Below are 21136 nucleotides of genomic sequence, written 5' to 3' on the forward strand. Positions count from 1 at the left end.
ACAGACAAAGGGAAAAGAAAAATCTGGGGGTGGGGAGAAGATCCTTTCTCTGTGAGATGCCTTTTAGAAAGGGCTGCCATTTATCATTCGAAACTAGAAAATTGCCGTCATTAATAGATTGGAATTAATTAAGCATACCTCAAGGAATCACCTGACAGTCTCTTTTTCATTTGCCTGTTAAAGAAACGCATTCTTTAGTTGAGCAGTTGAAGCTTTCCATGAAAAAATGTAGCACATTGTGACCTCAGAGAGTACTTGCCAGTTAAACATCTCCTGCTGTGCTCTGCAATGCAAGATCCACAAGTTTAGGAAATACTTCATATTTCCCCCCAAATAAAAACAACAACATATTGTTGTATAAAGCAGTACCTTAATGACTACACAAAAGACCACATTATCATTTGGAAACAAACAAACAAACAGAAAAGAATCTCTTAGTGTTTTTGTTGAATGTGTGTGTCTGGGGCCCGGGACTGAGAGAGGTAAGGGAACATGAGAGTACATGCTTTGACTATTCCTTCCAGCGTCCAAAGAAAATTCATCTGATTGAGGAAAATACATTGGTTTCTGCTGAGGTAGTTTTTCTTCGATGAGGAAGAGTCTTAGGTCTAGATATTATTATATTCCATTTCTACTTTATCTTCAAGTTCTTCATGTATCTCTTCTTCCCCAACTCCTTACCTCCCTATTAAACAAACCGACCCATGCTAAGGGATAAATTGGACCTAATTGAGGCTCTATGCAAAGTCCCTCCCAAGCATCCTTTTATTCAGTCTTCACACTAGCCCTACTTCCAAGCAGATAAAACTTGGGCATAACAATGCCAGGAGGACAGATGAGAGGTGAGGTGATTTATCCAAGGGTCACACATCTAGGACACAATGGAGGTGTTTCTGACCCCAAAGTCTATGCTTTTAAACATGCTGCTCTACCTTTGCCATGACCTGGTGTCTGTTGGAGCTGATTCAAAATTGTTCTGCAAGTGAAAACCCTGTTCCTAGGGGTAGGGTAGGCTTTCAGCTCCTCAGCTCCTCACCAAGGGAGAGTAACCTCAAATTCATGGCTTCTCAATGTTTGCAAAAATCCTTGGCTGAGGAAAATAGTTTTTATGGAGAAATGCCTAAAGGCTATGAAGACCATTTATTTATCTTGACACTCTAATATTTATTTTTGGATTAAGTTCAGATTGTGAGAGAGCTAAATACTGGGGGACATTGTGTGGGATCCCACAGGGACCTGCTTTCACTGACTGAGCTTTAGAATGATTAACTTGGCCTATATTATTAAAAACACAAACACATGTAAACAGAGTTGGATTTACTATGTCGTTAGGATTTGCTTCATGATACGGTCTTCTATGTTTCTCTGGGTGGCTGGGTGACTTCATTTTATGAACCCTATCAACTATATGACCATGTGAATTATTTTCTTGGGATAGACTTTTAGGTCATCTGAGCAATATTTATTACCTACCTCAGAGGATGTATTTTAATGCGCCAGCCTCAAATTAGTTTCAACCAATTTTCCTCATACTTATTTTCTATTAACCCAAATGGACTCTTTACAATTTATAAAAATTGGGCATTCAATTTTTTGTAAGTTGTCATAAAATCTTTTCCCCAAATAAAATAAGATAAACACAAATAAATTAATTTAAAAAATACCTCATGTGTTTGTTGTAGGAAAAATGAGATAACATGTATAGTTTTTCATATAGGTGGTAATTATGATTTTTATAGACAGTAATGTTAATAATAATTTATAATTTATCTGAAATCTATTGAAACAGAAGTGGACTTGGGCATGGATGGATTATATGGATACCATATGGTATAAACTTTCTTATTCCAAAATTATCTCCTCGGAAAATCTACCACTGTAGAGTCAGGATTTTAGCTAAATGTTACCATTTCAAAATGCAAATGTCTCTCTGAAGGGTTACTCCCTTGTAAGTGGAATCAGACATGAATACCTTCAATGTGATACTTAGCTCTTAGAAGACAAGGATTCTGACTTATGTAGAATATTTGTTTCAGTGGAATACAACTGTATTAGTTCAATAAAAAGTTTCCCCTATTTTATTTTAATTAATTCCACAGATCATTATCTAATGCATTAATTCATACAACAAATATTTAGTGAACACCTACTATGTGCCAAGAACTAGGTAGTGAGGTACCATGATAAGCAAGATAGTCATGACCACTGAATAAAGATAAAGAAACATCATGGATAATCCCATTACCCAGAAATAAATATTAATATGCTCCCCAGACTTTGTCCTAAACCCACATAAACACCCAAACATATACAATATATATCTGTTAAAAGAGAACAATATTACATATTCTTAATACTTAAAACGTAATTCTATTAATTCTATAACTTTTCTTTTCCTATTGAACATTTTCATGTCTATATATTCATTTCTCCATTAAAATTTTAAAGGATTGTTTATTATTTTCATTCTCTCTATATTTTAATTAATCACTTTTTATTAGCTAGAAGGTTGTCTCCAGTTGTTTGTTTTATTTAAATTATAAACATGTCTGTGCTAATATCTGTGTTCTCCCAAGCACACAAAAACATTTATTTCTCAGGAATAAATTCATAGGAGCAAATATGCAAAGCCATTGTTATGAATATTTTAAGGCCTTTGCAATTTGCTGCAAAATTATTCCATAGAAAGGATAGATCAATTTTCATTCTCACCATCAAGGTTGTATATGAGTATTTATTTCTCTATAGCCTGAAAAACAATGGGATCTTTCTTTTAAGTCTTTGTCATTTCATAAGTAAGGAATAAACTCCTCATTTGCATTTTATTTTTAAATTTGCATTTGCACAATTACTTTTAAGACTAAAATTTGAAAAATACTTTTATTGGCCACTTGCCCTCTTTTTTTTTTTTAAACATTAAAACTCTTTGTTGGAATGCTTTATACTTTCCACAGAACAGAAACTAAAATAACCTGTAATACAATTATTCAAAAATACAGTCCTCAAGTTTTTTGCCCATACACATGAATATTGTTTAAAACATGTCTTCTTCGTAGCAGCAAGACCCTGCCACCACTGTGCTTGGCTGAATTCACAAATCTGTTGTAACCTGTAGCTTTCCTGTCACTTCTCTGGCTCTCCTCTCCTGCTAAGCTTTGTTTCCTAGAAGTAATTAAAACTTTCTGCCACTGCCATAGCAACTGTTGCTGGAACCTCGAGAGTCACCTTGGTTTCATGCTTTGGCAAAGTATTGGCTTCCACCACCATAGGGGCCAAAGCTTCTGCCTCAAAGTTTCCTCCTTTCATGGGTCCAAAATTTGAAGACTGATTGTTGTAATGGCCAAAATTGTAGCTTCTACCACCTCCAAAATTGCTTCCATCGTTACCAAATCCATTGTAGCCATGCCCACTGCCACCATACCCTCCACCACGACTGCCACCAAAGCCACCTCGACTACGGAAGTTTCTTCCATGACAAAAGCTGTGACTGCCCAACAAAAGCACCTCCTTGACCACCACTGAAATTTCCAGAACCACTTCGACCTCTTTGGCTGGATGAAGCACTAGCCATCTCTTGCTTAGATAGGGCTTTCCCTACTACACAGTTGTGGCCATTCACAGTATGGTATTTCTGAATGACAATCTTGTCTACAGAGTCAGGGTCAGCAAAAGTTACAAAAGCAGAGCCTATTTTCTTGCCTCTGCCTCAGCCAGTCATGATTTCAATCATTTCATTTTCCCAAACTGTTCAAAATCATCTCTTCGGTGATGTTCTTCAGTGTCTTCTGTAATTCCACAAACAAAACTCTTTTTCACAGTTTTGTGCACACCAGGTCATTGGAAATTTTCTCCTGAGACAAACCTCTTTGGTTCCACACCTCTTCCCTCTACCGTGTGTGGCCTTGCATTCATGGCTGCGTCCACTCCCTCACAGTGGCACAGGTGACAAATCGAATGCCTCTGGAGCACTTGGTGCTTGGGTTTCTCATCACCCCACAGTCTGTGAGCATTCCCCATTGTTCAAAATCGCTCCTCAGACGCTCGTTGGTTGCTTCAAAGCTCCGATGAAGAGCTTCCGCAGCTGTTCAGGCTCTTTGGGAGACTCTGACTTAGACACGTCAACCACTGGAGGCGAGACTTGAACGACGCTTGCTCCGCTCCGCCTTTTTTTTAATATAAGAATTTTCTGTTGCAGGCTATTGCCATTTTACTCCCCTTTTCCTTTCTCCTGTCTATTTCTAACACGTGAAGGATATGTGTAGTCACAGTCATAGTTTTTTCTCATCTTTTTACGTACACTTCATAACTACAAAAATAAGTGAAGCATGTACATACATGCATCTTGTATAAAGTATATTAGTAAAAATAAATATTTAAGAATTAGGACTCTGTCTCTTCTGCTGCATCATCCCATGTGCTCCTTCACTATCCTGTCTACTTGCCTATTCCCTTTAACCCCTAGGAGATATCTATTATCTTGAATTTTGTCTTTATTATTCCCCTGATTTTTTAATGTTTAGTTTTTATTACAAATATACATTTTTCTAAACAATGTTTCTTTTAGATTTATAAAATGTTAGCATCCTATATGTTGTCTCAAAGAATTTGTTTTTCTCAATATTATGTTTGTATCATCTACCCATGTTGTTGCCTATAACTTGTTTTCACCGATGAATACAATTGAATTTAGTGACTATGCCATAATTTAACTTTGTATTCATCTGTTCATAGATATTTGGATGATATCTAATTTTTTTTTTTTACAATTTATGAACCGTGCTACTGTGAACATTCTTAAACATGAACTCTGGTGTTCATATTAAAGAGTTTCTCTAGGATAGTACCTAGAAGAGAAATTGCTTGGTCAGGAAATCTGAATGTTCAATTTGAAAGGATAGTACTAAGCCATTTTCCAGGTGATTATAGTAATTTACACTCTCAAGGGCAATAATCCCAGGGTATCTGTTGATTGACATACTTTCCAGTACTTGACATTGTCATAAGTTTTGCAACTTTGATATAAAATGGCATTGCACGGTTATTGTGATTTGAAATGTGAAGTTTATATGGGAAATTTTAATTCTTTTTAGTAAAATGAAGTCTGTTGTCTAGGTTTGGTTTGGATTATTTGTCTTTTTCCTCTGATTTGTAAAAGTTCTTTACATATTCTTTGTATATTTTTATGTATTCTGTCTTTGTTCGTTGTTTGCAATGAGAGTGCGGGATTCCCAGAGTCAAGCCTTGTCTTTTTCCATTATTCCATAGCACTTCCCAGCACCAGACATATATCTCTTTTCTGTTCTCAAAGTGGGGATAAAAAATTGTGGCAAGTACTAAAGATGACGTTAACTTTTGCAGCAATATGTATACGAGGTCAGACAATTAATTTCACGAACTCATCCTAGAAAAACTACTACATACCTCATTGCTGAATATCACTATGGTCACCTTCAAAGTACTTCCCCTTGGGAAGCTCTGCACTGATGCCAGCGCCTAGTCCACAATTCAAAGCAATTTTGGAACTCTTTTTCTGGAATGGCCATCGGAGCTGTTGTCGTCATATTATCCTTGATGTCCTGAATGTTATCCAAATGTCTTCCTTTCAATATTTCCTTTATCTTCAGGTAAAGAAAGAAGTCACTGGGGGCCAGATGAGGTGAGTAGGGAGGGTATTCCAATACAGTTATTGTTTACTGGCTAAAAACTCCCTCACAGGCAGTGCTGTGTGAGCTGGTGCGTCGCTGTGATGCAAGAGCTATGAAGTGTTCGCAAAAATTTCAGGTGGTCTAATTTTTTCATGCAGCTTTTTCGGCACCTCCAAATAGTAAACTTGGTTAACTGTTTGTCCAGTTGGTACACATTCATAATGAATAATCTCTCTGATATCATAAAAGATTAGCAACATCATTGCAACAAGTTAATCATTGCAACAATTAAATTCATGATATGAATTTAATTGTCAGACTTAAACCTATTAGGGGATTCAGAATTGAACAAAACAATATTATCAATAGTGGCACATACACCATTTGATTTGTTATTTTGACTTTGTTTCTGGAATAAGATATCTTGTGGAAGAAAAAAGAAATCCTGAAATTACTTACAGGAAGTCAGGTCAGGAGTTAATGATGATATGAAGGTCCCTTCATGTCTCAGAAATTTAAATCAGAACTCATGGAAATTCCGTTTTTGTCAAATATTCCATCAAACCATTCTGATAAAAAAGGTTTACTAAATATGCCGAAGGGTTGCTTTCTTTTTAGCCATATGGTCATCGTTAAATTGCCGTTTACTTCTATGAAATGTCATTATTAATTTTTTTCTTTAGGTATCTTTTTCTTGATTAACCAACTTCATAACAATTAAACAATTAACATTAGAGTAGCTTGGTATTAATAGAAGCAAAATCATAATGTTTGAGAAATGTACCTTGTTATGAACATCACTGAAATTAAATCAAGCATTATTTGAAATGGTTCATAGAGACAAAGTGACCTGGAGAGACTGGAAGCCCTAGAAAGAAAGGAGGGTTCCGTCTTTGCTAAGTTCCTTGACTCTGAAGGCAGTTCACCTGAAAAAGATAACTTTAAATGCACATGTATTTCTTGGATATGAACTCTTTGTGATAAATGCAAAATTACTCAGCAGGCCATGGTTACTCATGAAAAAGAGTCCGCTCCAATACCCAATTTCAGGATCACCTCCTGGAGAACTTTGAAATTTAAAGGAAAGTCTTGACAGGATAGAAACTGTGAAGTGAGAACTTACACATGCCTAATCTAGATGTTTAAGAAATATGGAAAAGTACATGTGCATGTAGGACAACCTGTACTTTTGGGAAGCAATTGTTAGACTGAACAGGTAACGGAATGATAATCTTGTGACCACTAAGGTTTTTGCTTATGAGTGTACAGATTCTGACTGTAGAACACCTAAGTCTAACGATGACTGCTATTATTTATTGAGGTTCTATTGTTATAAGTAATTCACATGTATCAATTGATGATAACCTCATCACAACCCTTTGTACGTACCATTATTATCCATATTTTACAGGCAAGGATGCTGAAGCATACAGAGACAAAACCAAAGAAACGAAACAAAACAAAAAAACACCATATTCAAGGACACAGATTGGGGTCTGGAAATAGCAACATCTCTTGCCCCATTTCCAAACTCCTACACTCCCATGCCATCTCCCCCAAATTATCTGCATTAACAACATTTTTGGTTCAACGAGATGAACATTTCCTAATTAGTACTTTTATCTTCAACTGTAAGCTTCCTGAGGTTAGGGGCAGTCTCTGAACAGTATCTCTTACAGCACCTCATTGCCGGATTAACCAGGAAATCAAGACTAAATAACTTATTACTGTCATCAGTGTCCACAGGGTGACAGATGACCACTGTCCTTGTTCCAAAAATGCCCTAAATTTTTTATTTTGTGTAAACATTTGCAAAGCTTATGGGCATTTGGCAAAATAGCTCAGTACTAAATTAACAATATACATTCTCGTTGGAAAGTAGTCATTTTCTTAAGTATAATTTTTTTTCTGAGATTTTGGCAACAGATTGAAAAAGAGTAACTCTATATATGCAGATTGCCATATTATTAAATTTGATTCATCTTATTATACAAGAAAACAGTGGTCCAGATACCGACTTCATTGAAGGCAAAGTTAACGATGGAAGGGTTTAGTGAAGCCCCAAATCCTTAGAGTTTACATGTGGTGCAACTTTAGGTGGCTTCAAAAATTTTTTAAAAGGACTTTTGTCATAAGGAACTAAAAGATCCCAGATGTGGAGAACTAATGGGGGTCTATGTAAAGACCAGAACACAGAGTATGGAACTAATTGTATAACAAAAGTAGTTCTAAGTATAAAGGAGAAGGAACGTAGTATTGAAGTAAGGGTAGCAGGGATTGCCAGGTAAGCCAATAAAGTGATGTTCAAGATAATAAATAACCAATAATTATAATGATAAGATCACTGCTACCAATAATCCCTCAGTGACTGGAACTTGAAATATGAATTTATAATATGAATGATTCTTCTGGACAATCCCACAGGCTCCAATATGACACTGATGGGAAACCCTGCAGAGTTTTGAGGTAAAGCCTTTAAAAGTAAGAGTAAAATCGATATTAAAGAAGACATGTGGGGGTTAAGAAAGGGGATGGGAGTTTAATATCCAAGGACAGTACCAAAAGGAAGCCAGAGGAATAGAAATTAATTTTTAAAAAATTGTAAACTTTGTGTTTCATGACAATGGATTTGCATCTGCCAGAATCAAGAAAGATTGACAATGAAGAAAAAGAAAATAAACGTTCCTGAAACATTATTCATTTGTTCCATCCAGCCAAGGAAGCCATACAATACAGAAAAGAAAGTCATTGTGATGATAAAATTATGGGAAAGCTGAATTATCAGATACATTAAAAGGGGAAAAGATCAAAATCATAGTTTTTCTTCTTCAGTGGTAAGAAGGTATAGTGCGTAGTTATAGTCCCTATTTGTTTCTTATGGCTACTATTACATTATATGTACTGTTATATTATATAACAAAGTACCAGAAAAGGTTCTGGGGGTAAAAAGTTCAAAATCAAGGAGTTGGAGGGGTTAGTTCCTTCTGAGAGTTTTGAGGGACAGTCTCTTCCACGCTTTACCCAAGCCTCTGGCGGTTTGCTGGTAATCTTTGCATTCTTTGTCTTGTGGCAGTGTAACTCCAACCTTCACTTTGGCATTCTCCCTGTATCTCTATCTCCATGTCCAAATTTTCCGTTTTTATAAGGACACAGTCATGTTGGATTAGGGCCCACTCTGATGACCTCATCTTAACTTGATCATTTGAGAAGACCCTATTTCTAAGTAAAGTTACATTCATAGATACTGGGGGTTTGGGCTTCAACATCTTTTTGGGTGACACAATTCAATCCGTAAAAGTCCCATAAGTTTTTCCTGGTAAATCCTAAAATGGCATCTCATTGGAGATAGAATCTCACATGACACACAAATGAGAACCAATCACTCTGATGGATTTACCCAGAAAACCATCAGACAGACTTTGAAGTACCTACTGCAATATCTAACATCTATGTGTTAAATAAATACTGGAAGGGTGAGTTCATGAATAACAATACATTCGACCTCATTCTGTATACCTTCAGGACACTGGTTGTACATCAAGAAATGAAGGATAGGGCTGAATGGTCCTTTGCCAACAACACATGCCATCCAAGATGGGAAACTTAAAACAGTTTCCTACTTTCTGTGGGTCTTCTGCATATGGCTTTTGCCAGTGCCATGCAAAATCATTGAATTTGGTTACGCAAATCTCTCCCTGTGAATTTCACTTATAGACTTCCTTACTCTCCTCCCAAAAACTAGATCATTTACTGTCTAAGCAGCTTACTTAACACTGTTAGTTCTTTTTCACTGATTCATTCATGTATTTATCCATCCATCCATTCATCCATCCCAGTAATCAACATTTTGGATGTAATATTTCTTTTAGTAACATATTTTATAACACCTGCTCTACCATTTCAAAATGAAAGTTATAGATAATATAGTCCACCTACACATATAATTTCATATCAGGTAATAAAATTCCCTGACTGTAATAGTCAGGATGAATTCAAAGAAAGTATTTTATGATAAAATAATAGTCATTCCAATGTGTAAATTCTCGGGTCTAAAGAAGTGGTAAAATGCTTGCCCCTATACGCAGAATTACAGTGAATGCTTTAGCTACAAATGCAGGTTCATAAAAACGTGTGGTATTGGTGACTCAAATACCAAGAATAGCAGTCATGAGTGTCATGATTTTCTGAAATGGTGGATGACTCTTAGAAATGTTCCAAATGAAAGATCAGCCTACACTTGATTTACACAGCAATTATAGTCCTAAATAATTCAGGGTATGATCAAAGCACAGAATATTTTGCATTTATATGTAAAATGGAGTTATGGTTTATGATTAGTTAATCATATTTATTTTGGGGAGGCTCTTAACATAAATGTCTGGTGGGACATTGGGAAGTCACAAGGATGTGAGGTAATTCTTTATTATTTGCAACTATTGCACACAGTGCAGGACATTCAGCCTCTTCGCCTGCTCCCTCACTGTGACTTCCCAAAGCAGAACCAGATATTTTCAAAATTCCCAACCAGTGAGAACTACTGATTCAGTCATTCCACAAACCTTAAATGAGTTTCTGATAAGTATCAGGCATCAGGTTAACAGAGGAGCAGAAAAGGAAAAGCTTCAAAAACAAGTAAAGACAGCAGAATAGGACATGTGTGATAAACCAAAGTATGCACACTGGGTGTGTGGGTGAGAGGAGATGTTACAAGTTTTACAAAATCAAGGCTTTCGAGGGCAAAGAGCATCAGGGTTTTAGATCCAAATGGTTTTAGGTGATTTTGACTTCCCAATAGGAGTGCAAGTTCCTTGAAGACAGAAAAAGTGTTTTTAAAATATTTTTATTGTCTTGATGTCCATGGCTAACACGGAGTTATAAAAAAAAGACTGGCTTTGGTCAGAGCAAGAAGAGTTCTTACATAGAACTCTTGTAATAGTTCTCCCACTATTTTTGTCTGAGCAACCTTACAAAAGATGGTACCTGGGTCTTTGTTTTTCTAGTTCTCTTTTCCAGTTGGCAGATAGAGGAAACATTTGTAGCACACTAATAAATGGTAGCTACTTTTTGTACTTATTCTCATGGCAACGCAAAAAAAAAAAAAAAGCAAAAAAAAACACAAAGACAGCTGACAGTACCACCTGGCCATGGTTGGCCTGGTGGCCTCAAGTTCTTGGAGGTGGCCTGGAGCTCAAATAACAGAATTAATTAGTCTCTCTCTGTCTTTCTTCCTGTCTGTCTGTTTCTTTCTCTTTCCCTCCCACCCTCCTTGCCCTTTCCCTCTATTTCCAGTTCAAATTACCAAGAATTATTCAAATGTCAGAGGGAACCAAAGTGGAAAACAGAAGTAAAGACAGAAAAGGGAGCTGTATCACTTTAATGACACAGCATAAAACGCCAGAGCTTCTGTGGGACTGCCTGAGATCCATCCTGAAGATGGCCCAGAGGGTGGCCACCTGGTGGCAATTCCATTTGTCTTTATGTCCATCTACCTGAACAGAGGTTAATCTCCCATCACTGAAGTTCATCTGAATGGGATTTTCTTCATTAGGAGGAAAACATACCATCTGCAATATATAGGAGCTGTAGATTGAGGAATTCATCAAGACAGAAATTTGGAAGACATGGAAATTCTCATATATTATAGCCAAATGTTGTAATGATTCCAATTTTCAGAAGTTCAATTTTCATAGGGTCAAAATGTTTTTTTTAAAATGTATGTTTAACTATTTAGTAAGTCGAATATCAAAAGGAATTCTATAATTCTAATATGAGTTTTAAACCATCACTCTCTTTTCTCTATTCTTCCTTTTTTTTTTTTTTTGGTATATATTCTTCCAAACATGCTTTCCCTAGGAATAATCATTGACAGGATAACTTAGACGTAAATCCATTCCTGTTTTTATGATAGTCTCTACGGACTGAAAGTCTATTTCTATTTAAGAACACATTTCTAGAGTTAAGATTCTCCTTTGGGCATTCTTGTTAATTTGATAAAATCGAACAATAATCTTTTTGTTCCTAATTCATGTTCACATACTCTTGATCCCTTTGGGGTAAAGTTCAACAAACAGAAAGAGCCCAGCTCCTCATTAGGACTGTTCAAAGAATTACACATTGTACTCAACCAGAGTCTGGGGAAATTATACAGATATCAAGAAGAAGACACAAAGATTTCTTTATTTTTATGGAAGAGAGGCACTGTATGCAAATAATCAATACCTGTCCTCCTTTAAAGAATAAACTCTTACATAATACACACGTGGCTCTAAGCCTATGCCAGACCAGTAGAATTTTTCAATCATCCCAAAAATGTAAACTCTGTTTTTAAAACATTCAGGTGAAAGCGTTTACCTCCCTAAGCCTCAGAACTTCAAAGATACCCAATGCCCAAAGGCAGATGAAATGGGCAAAATTATTATAACTGAGTTTACTCAAATTTTTAACAAGTTTGTTTTACTTTATCTTACCTTATTTTTATTTGGCTTAAAAATGGGAAGGATGCATATATACAACATATATATATATATATATATATATATATATATATACACACACACACACACACATACATATTTTGTATTCGCTAAATACCAATAACATACTAAACCCCAGACATCTTAAAATTAGATGTGTCCCTGTCTAGTAGGGTCATTGTGTATGGTTAAGGACAAATATAACATGCAGTAGAAAGAAGATAAGACCACAGAGCAAAGGGTGATGGATGACAGGAATTAATGAGTTGCTTTTAGTTACCATCAATCTGCAGATATTTAAAACATGCTCAACACCTCTGGGCCAATCGCCATTAACGTGCAGTAAGGAAGTCCAATCTGGCTTTGCTTTAGACAAGTTGGGTAACAAGGCTGCTCTTAGTTTAAGACAAGATACAGAAATAAGACTCATTTTATGTCCTTGCTAATTCCGAGACTCACAGTCTGTCTCTCCAGAAGGTTGGGCTTTTAAAAAGAGAATACCCTATTTTGTGATTTTGACAGGAGAGCACTTTCGGATCATTAAAGAAGCAGGGGAAAAGAACTCTCATTTTAAGATGCTGGAGTTAAACTCAGATCATTTTGAGAGAGGCTCAAAAGCCAAAACTCTTAACAATATTTTCCAGCTTACCACAACCTATAAAAAAGCACATGTGCAGCAATAAAACAGAACAAGCAGCCATGAAAGGAACATAAAGAGTGACAGACGGACAGTTGTCCAACTTTCACAGAGAGCTCAGTAACATTAAATTTTGAGTGTTCCCTGGCATAGCGTATCAGGCTTCTCTCTCAATGGAAGTCACGCGTGCCTGAAGGTGACAAGCTCTCAGCCCAAAGGACAGAACTGAGTAGAGGCATCCATAGTGACTCTCTGACTGTGGAGCCCACCTTCATCTCTCCATTTTGATGAAAACCGATAGCTGCTTCCACAGTAGTTGGTGAAATTAATGAGGTTGTAAGGTCTTTTAAATATCCCTCATCTCCAAGGACTCCCTGAAGTATCATGGGAAAGAGATACCAACCTATAGTGGACCTATGTGATTATCTGAGGGGTTAAGTTGGCCTCATTGCCCAAACACACAGGGAAACACATCTCCTTTGGGGATCCAAGATTTGGGCTTGGAATCTGACTCCAATATTAACTATCTGTGTAAGCCCTTGACTTTCTCTAAACCTTATGGTCTTCATCTATAAAATGGGACTGCTGCTAATGCCCTGGAAGCAATATTTAGGAGGCTGTTATAAAAGACTATGAATGATATATATTAAACGCTCAGTGGATTATACAGGAGGTGTGTAATACAAGGCAGCCTTTTATTACCTGTTTTAAGTCCCTCTTTTCTTGTATATTTCCTGATTTCTAAGCTTATAGAGATTCCATGATATAAGAATGAAGTCAGAATGCAAAGACAAGAATGTGCACACTTAGAAGATGCTTTAAGTTCACTTCTCTCCTGCAAATCATTTTTTTTTTCTTTAAGGTAGAAGGTTCTGGAGAGCAGAGTTTCTGAAAAGTGGCAAAATTTTTACCTCTGAATTGTCACAAATGGTCATACCAATAGCTAAGTATCCCATGCTGTAGAGATCAGGGTCCACCATTGGCACCAACCAAGGAGACATGGGCTATTCGCCTGCAAACAGCATGGGATCCAGAAAAAAATCTGAGCTATAGTACATGGACTCAGAATTGAAAGGCTTTGGAGATGATTTTATTTTATCCATTTATAGTACAACTTTTCCTTCTAATTTATACACTAACTTCATCCTTGCAAAGATTTGAATATGATTATTAGAAAAGACTATTCTTTAAATAAAAATATTTTATCATTGATGGGAGAGAAATTCAGAGTGGTTAAATAACTGATATGTCAGGTCAAGTACATCTCTATATGTGGGAATGGGGATGTGTGTACCATAGGTAGAGAGAGGTTAAATACACAGAGTTCAGGTTCTCATCTAGCAGAACAGGCTGATCAGAGAATTAGGAGTGAATGGTGGGAAGAGTAAGGAGTGGGTGTAAATCAACAGCTGCTATGGAAATTGCTCTCACTCACATTTGAGGTGGAAGGTTCTTGAGCCTTTATAATTACATGGTGCTAAAAGAAACTTGTTTCAGGGCAGGAGAATTTATTCTACCTCTCTGAGGTGAAGAATCTAGATGTGGACAAATGATGAAAGAAGCATCAGCAAACTCCATAGTTCAATGACATGACCCTCCTCATGGAGTCATTGCCCAACACGTTTGTTTCCTTTGCATTCCCGATTAGCTGGCTTTTCCACCCAAGCATGTGTTTTGCTAGTTATCGAGACTTTACAGAATTTGGCTACCTCCCTAATTAACCTCAGTACATGAATAAAACTCGAAGTTTATTTTTAGCCAAGAGAAAGTCTGTGTGTAACTTTTACGACTTTACCCTTGTTCCCTGGTCTTTCTAAAACACAATCTGTAACAAAGAAAACTCCATATTCAAGGGCCAACTAACGGACTGTATATTAACAGTGGCATCTTTCAATAATTTTCATGTGAGTGGCTTTCATGTGCTTTGTAGTAAAAAATAATAAAACAAGGTATTAGCTAGGGTTGTGAAGTAAATCAACTTTGAAGTTTCCAGCCTGAACTTTCTGTACCGCGTCCTCTTTCCCTTCTCTCGCCACCTTACAAGACGCAGTTACTCAGCACCCTCTCCCCAAGGCCCTCCCCAAGGCTCTCCCCAAGGCCCTCAGAAATTGTCATCAATTTTGTACCCACTGTTTTTGAACTGTAAACCTTCTCCTTCTAAAGGGTGAAACATAGGAAATTGCAAACATTTTGACTAATCTTGATCAAGAAAAACGGTAATTGCAATATCGTTTCACCTGATAGTCATGGCATCTTGTGCTTTATTCGTCATTGTGAAATGAAAAGAATAGCCTTGTATTTAGAAGTGAAAGGAGCTTTAGATATGAGATAGCCCAGCACATCCAGGATACATGCTGAGCCACTGAAACTCAGATTGGGGGAAGAAATTTGAAGAGCTAATATCATTACTTAGAGACAGAGCCTGACTAGATTCTAGATTTGACTTCTATCCCAATGCTCTTAACCTCCTTAACAGGGGTCAGCAAAATTTTTTTGGAAAGAACAAGAGAGCCAAGGTTTTATGATTTCTTGGTTATATGGTGTCTAACATTGTCGCACGAAGGCAGCCGCAGACTATATTTAGACAAATGAGTGTGGATGTGCTCCAACAAAACTTTATTTACAAAAACAGATGGTGGGCTGGATTTGGCATATAGACTATAGTATGCCAAGCACTGCTCTGTAGAATTATTCGAGCTAACAATATCTGCAAATAGATGGGTGATAGTTTTGTATATTGAGGACCTGTTCAAGAGTTCAGGGGTGCAAATCAGCCCAAAGATCTCACCCACCCTTCCATTCACAATGCTCTGCATTTTTCTTAAAATCAGTAACCAAAGAAGCCCAAAGTTGCTGGGATTTGCTTGTGGGCACCCAGGGGCTGCAGCTGCCTAAGTTTGTCATCTGTAAGATTAGATAACAAGGGATGGAAATAATACTCATGTCTTAATTCCTTGACTACATCGACAAAATATATGCATACGAGTACTTCTGATATGAGGAAAGAAATGTATTAGAAAGTACTGTCGTTCAGGCTGGTTAAACTATGGAATTAGACACAGAGGCTCTTTGGTGAAATTTTTACAGCTTTAGCAAGCATTTAGTCAGGCCCTTTCATGTGTTAGCTGAAAGTAACTTCATTGTACTATTTGCATTGGGGGAACAATATTTTGAATACAGGTATTCTTTCCATCTCTCCTGATAACTAAGAAACTACTTCGGTTACATCTAGTTTCAATTTGAACTTGAAATACATGGGACAATGTTATTAAGCATTTTAAAAGACTTTATAGATCATATACTCTAGCCAGAAATCTAAAATACATAAGGGAAGAATTTTAATTATGTCATTCCAAGAAGGAAGACAAGTCTGCACGTCAGGCATGATAATACTGTGATTGCAATCAACATCTCTGCATTAAATGGCTGTTTGTCCATCTGTTTATCTGCCTATTCATTCATTTAAACATGCAAACATCTAAACACCCATCTTCTACTATTTCTGAAGGCTCTGTACCAGGAGCTAAGGGATCCTTGTTAGGTGGGATGACTCCCTGCTTCCAGTGAGCTAAGGATGTAGTAGAAGGGCGAAGATAAGGTACAAAGACCACAATACAGAAAACTTAAGATAGTACTTCAAAAGAAAAACTTCTAAGTACCACGCCAATATCTAGAGGAACTCCTTAAAGAGCAGCAAAACACAAAACAATCACCAGGAAGAGCTCTGAAATGCTCCTGTTGAGCTACAGACCAGGAAGAATCTGGAGTACATGTTGTAGGTACCTGGTATAGCACAATGGGATCAATATGCCTTTTTACCTCCAGATGCCAAATGTTTCTAACATTTGGCATCCTGTTTCTAAAAGGTGGGAGAGCTCACTGGCTACCATAGTTTGTCCTTAACCATGCTTGTTGTTTTTAATTACATGGTATAGATGCTTCCCATGAGTAAGTCATATCAGTCTTAAAGAGTTCTAACTCTGATTACTTTTATTTTATAATACTTTATACCCAACATTTTAGAGAAGATTGGAAGTAAGAAATAGCTCAGTACAGTCAAAAGTGATCAAGGACATTCAAAAAGCTTATGTGATATGAATTTGTAGCAAAAGTCATTGGAAAGTTGAGAATAATTACTGATATTATGAGTACCAGGAAAATGAATAAGAGATTCAAAGGAGACCTCACAACCAAAATTGATGTTCAACCTAGGATTATTATTAGTGATTTTTATGGTACCATATTCTAATTCACTGTTCACATTATTTATCAAGTGGCCAATTTCTTCAGGTATATTGGTCACACATGCTGACGACTGGTGTCTACATTTTATGAAATTAAGCAAAACACCAGTGTGGTTTTGAATGGACCAAATTCTAAAATTCACGATTTGTCTGGTTTCAAATGATATTTCTGCCAATAAAAGTAAAAGTACAATTCTAGACCAAGAGAAAACAACACCCAACATATGAAAACTTACCCTGGATATGAACTGTCCTGTTCTCAGGTCCGTTAAGCCAATCAACCAAGAGAAAAGAGAGCAAACTCCAGTGGTACTTACTTGCAGGTGATGGGGTGCTGCATCCGCTTGGAGGAGGGTGGCCGTGAAGGCCATGGAGAGGAGGCAGGGAAAGTCCTCCGATGACTGGTGGAAAGAGTAATGGGTAGGGTGCAGCTGGATAGTGAGTCATGTGTCCATTCACTGCCGGGACGGGACATGTGTGGCTACTGGTGGTCATGTTTCAGGACTCACAGAATGGAAGGTGCTCTGAGGTGGGAACACATCACTTCAGGCCGTGAACCAAAGTTGGAGATGTAAATTCAGGGTAAGAGTTGAGTCTGAGTTGTGTTCTGGACCAAAGGCAAGACAGTTCAACAGAGGACCTTGCTTGTTTCCAACATGGTTTTTCCACCTCTCATTTTGCTTTGCTGATGACAGGAAGGATGTCTTTTTCGTTCAGCTTCTCAGTTTCAGGCTGGGAAATGACATGAATTGAAAAGTCTGGAGCTGCTAACCCTGTAAGAAAAAAAAATGTGTGTGTATATTATATATACACACATATTATATATATACACACACACACACACACACATATATATGTATATTACACAAGTCAAAAATATTCTCCTCTTAATCAAGCTATTATTTGAAAAATCTCTATTATTAATCTATGTCTCCTGTTCCCAGTTGTTCCTTCTACACTCAACTACTTTAATATTCTTAAACTTTCATATTCTAATATAGAATAAATTTTATGCACAAGTTCAAAATAACTCTATCTGATGCAAATAACAATCTTCACCCACCATCATTCCTATAATCCTCATCTTGCTTAACTTTTCTCCATGGCACTTAAACAGCATGATCCATCACACGGGAGAATGTTTGTTTTTATCTCTCTCCCCCATTAGAATGTATTCACCAGGAGGGCAGTTTTGTTTGTTTTGTTAACAGCTATGTTTAAAGCTCCTATAAGATTACCTGACAGGCAGCAGATGCTCAATAAATATTCACTGAATGGTTGAATGAATGAATGAATGATTTTCTTGCTTCTTTTAAAGAAATGGATTGTTTCATGTTGTCCTGACCTATGGTCTCCCAAGGTTTATAGAATTCATATGAACAAGTTTGAATTTTAATGCAGCCATTTGGAATGACATACCCAACAAGATAAATATAATTGTGGAAGAAAACTGTAATCTAATGAAAGATAAGTAAGAGATACAGCCATCAAAGATCAACGAAATACTTTGTCAGTTCCTTATCAGCAACAGTATACACATCGCCCACACATCCATCTGTCTAGCCATCAATTGATCCATACGACCATCATCCATTTGTCCATCCATTTAATCATCCATCAGTCAATCAAATCCTAACTTACTATGATGCTGTAGGTGCTGAGGTAGCCAGTAGAGATAGATATACATAGTAGAACAATGCTAATGTTTTTTCTGCTCTCATGGAGTTTCTAATTTTAACAGCTCCTAATTGAGGTCATGTTGTTCAGCAGAGTGAAACTACCCTGTCCCCAAAAAAGGACATTTTAGGGATGGTCAGCATTTATAATTCTTTGAGATTGGGAATGAAAGAAGACTGAAATAGATTCTTAGGTGGGGCTTGCTGTGACCTTCATAGGTTTACCTTGGCAATATTCAGTAAAAGTCCCCAATTCTGGAGCTCACTGAATGGGAAGCCTCAAATATAAACCCATGTGGCACAAAGCAAGAACAATATCTCAAGGCAAGCATAAAGTAGTTGTTAAGAGCCTAATTCTAGAACCAGACCGCCTAGGTTCAAATCGTGGCTCCGTTCCTTGGACAACTATCTTACCTTTCAATATATCAGTTTTTATTATAAAATTGGGATAATAATACTCAGAGGGGTGTTACTTCAGAGGGGCGTTGTAAGGATTAAACGAGGTAATACTAAAAGAAGAACAGTACCTGGTGCAGAGTAAACGCTAGGTAAATAGTAAACACTATTTGTTGTAAACACATGTATCAGCCCATCAAATGATATGCTTCTGAGAACAAAGCTTTCTGAAATGGACAAGTGGCTTTGGGGGTCAGGGCAGGGAGGAGAACACATCACAGTACACCTAGGGAAAGGATATAAGGACTAAAATGTTTGTCATGAGAGAAAAGAAGAGATAGTAGGATCTAGATAAATTTGAGAACAAACACTCATGCAAGTTTACTGATCTCTCAGTTTGTGAAATTAGTCAGTTTGGTTATTAAAACCCCAAAATATTCTAATAAATAGCAACGTCCATTTATGTTTTTACCGTGTGTCATGCACTTCACTTACGAGCTTGAAGCTGTAGCTCTTAGAATAGTCCCAAAAGGCAGATATTATCATCTTTATTTTCTAGATGGGAAAACTAAGTCTCAGTGAGTTGAAATGACTTGTCCCCAGTATTACAGTCAGCCTGTGGCTAAGCCAGGATTTGCACCTATATCGGCCTGGTTCTACCATCTCTGCTGTTTCCCCTCTACCATGCTGTGCATATATTTATACCGAGTCCCTTATTGTCCTAGTTGTACCCCACAGAGGAAAAAGTCCATGAGCAGTTGTGATGTGAGTGGCTGTCCTCACTTAGCTGACATCCTCCCCAGGGCGTTGAATACTTGGTTTATTACTATTAAAAATGAACATCATCAACAGTCAGACCATATGGTCTCAGGCTCCCTAGAACTCCACAGAACCTTACAAAGGAGACTACGTTCCTGGGTCGCTTATGTAACACACTTAACTCCAAAAGTGATGTCCCATCCAAAATATCAATGTCCTTTTCAAGCTTTCAAAGCACAATTTGTTTCTCTGATGAAAAGAAAGTAAATGGACTATGAGAGGTGAATCCTTCCAGTGCTTTCTCTTCTAAAAATCACATACCATCTAATATATTTAACACTTGTATTTTGTAGTTTGTACCAAATTAATTAGAAAATAAACAATGTCATTTAGTGTTTGCTGCATTTCCACTCAATTTGATTTTTAAATCACACACACAAAGCCCAGCATTGTTATAAATGGTCTTTTCTATTTCCATTAGACAAACTACCTCATTAACTGGTAGAGCTGACAGTTCAGCAAACCCACCCCCTCAGGGCACAATTCTTAGATTTTTAAAGCTGTTTGTTTGTTTTTACCAACCGGGGATTCTTTCTACCCTCAATATCCTTTATTTCTCTTTGCTTTCAAACACTGCAGATTTTCTGCATCCTGCCTGCCTGGTTGAAAGGTCTGGTATCATGCCTAGGATCTTTAAAAAAAAAAAAAAATACTGATACTGATAATAGGCAAAAGAAAAAAAAAATCAATGTGTCGGAAAATCCTGTTACGTTGGTGGAAAACTGAACAGTCACTGGGTCTGTGTTCACATATGTGACTGATTAAGGCTATTCCTGGAAGCAGAGAATTTCCTTTGTTTCAGGGTTTTAGGGAAAAAAAAGATGGTCACTCGTATTAGCAGTGCTTTTTTTTTTTTTTTTCTTTAAGCCTGATTTGAGTTTGGGCTCATTCAGAGTTCTTTCCTTCACCACCTGAGGGAAAGCAAACAGGAGCTGGGGTGGAAGAGGGGATGGAAGTGGGGACTGGGTCAGGAGGTCTTGGATCTACAGCCCGTAAGAGTTCCCTAGGTATCAGTTTCATCATCTGTGAAAGGGGTCAAGAGAAGAGGAGTAGGTTTTAAATAAGTTTCTTCAACTGTATTGTTCAGAAAACAAGTATTTTAGAAAAAGATACTATATGAAAAAATGCTGAAAATAACATTTTAGAGGAGAAAATAAAAAAGATTTTCAAATAACTGTTTGCATAGTTGATGTTTTTATATAGCAGTCTGCCTTTAACGAATAGTGGAATGACAGGAGGTAATCTA

The 21136-nt window shown here is 37.1% G+C and overlaps 1 protein-coding gene and 1 pseudogene across 1 annotated transcript in view; both read right to left on the reverse strand.

Annotated features, from left to right (window-relative positions):
• Positions 1-17761, reverse strand: part of RARB (retinoic acid receptor beta) — a 365838-nt gene extending 348077 nt beyond the window's left edge. The window contains exon 1 of the mRNA XM_033131759.1: positions 17317-17761. Coding sequence (XP_032987650.1) covers positions 17317-17494 — 178 coding nt within the window. The 5' untranslated portion in view covers positions 17495-17761. The remainder of the gene's footprint in view (positions 1-17316) is intronic.
• LOC117037069 (heterogeneous nuclear ribonucleoprotein A1-like) lies at positions 3128-8767 on the reverse strand (annotated as a pseudogene).
• Positions 17762-21136: the final 3375 nt, after the last annotated feature.

The sequence above is a fragment of the Rhinolophus ferrumequinum genome, chromosome 17 (genome assembly GCF_004115265.2).
Source record: "Rhinolophus ferrumequinum isolate MPI-CBG mRhiFer1 chromosome 17, mRhiFer1_v1.p, whole genome shotgun sequence".
Lineage (NCBI taxonomy): Eukaryota > Metazoa > Chordata > Mammalia > Chiroptera > Rhinolophidae > Rhinolophus > Rhinolophus ferrumequinum.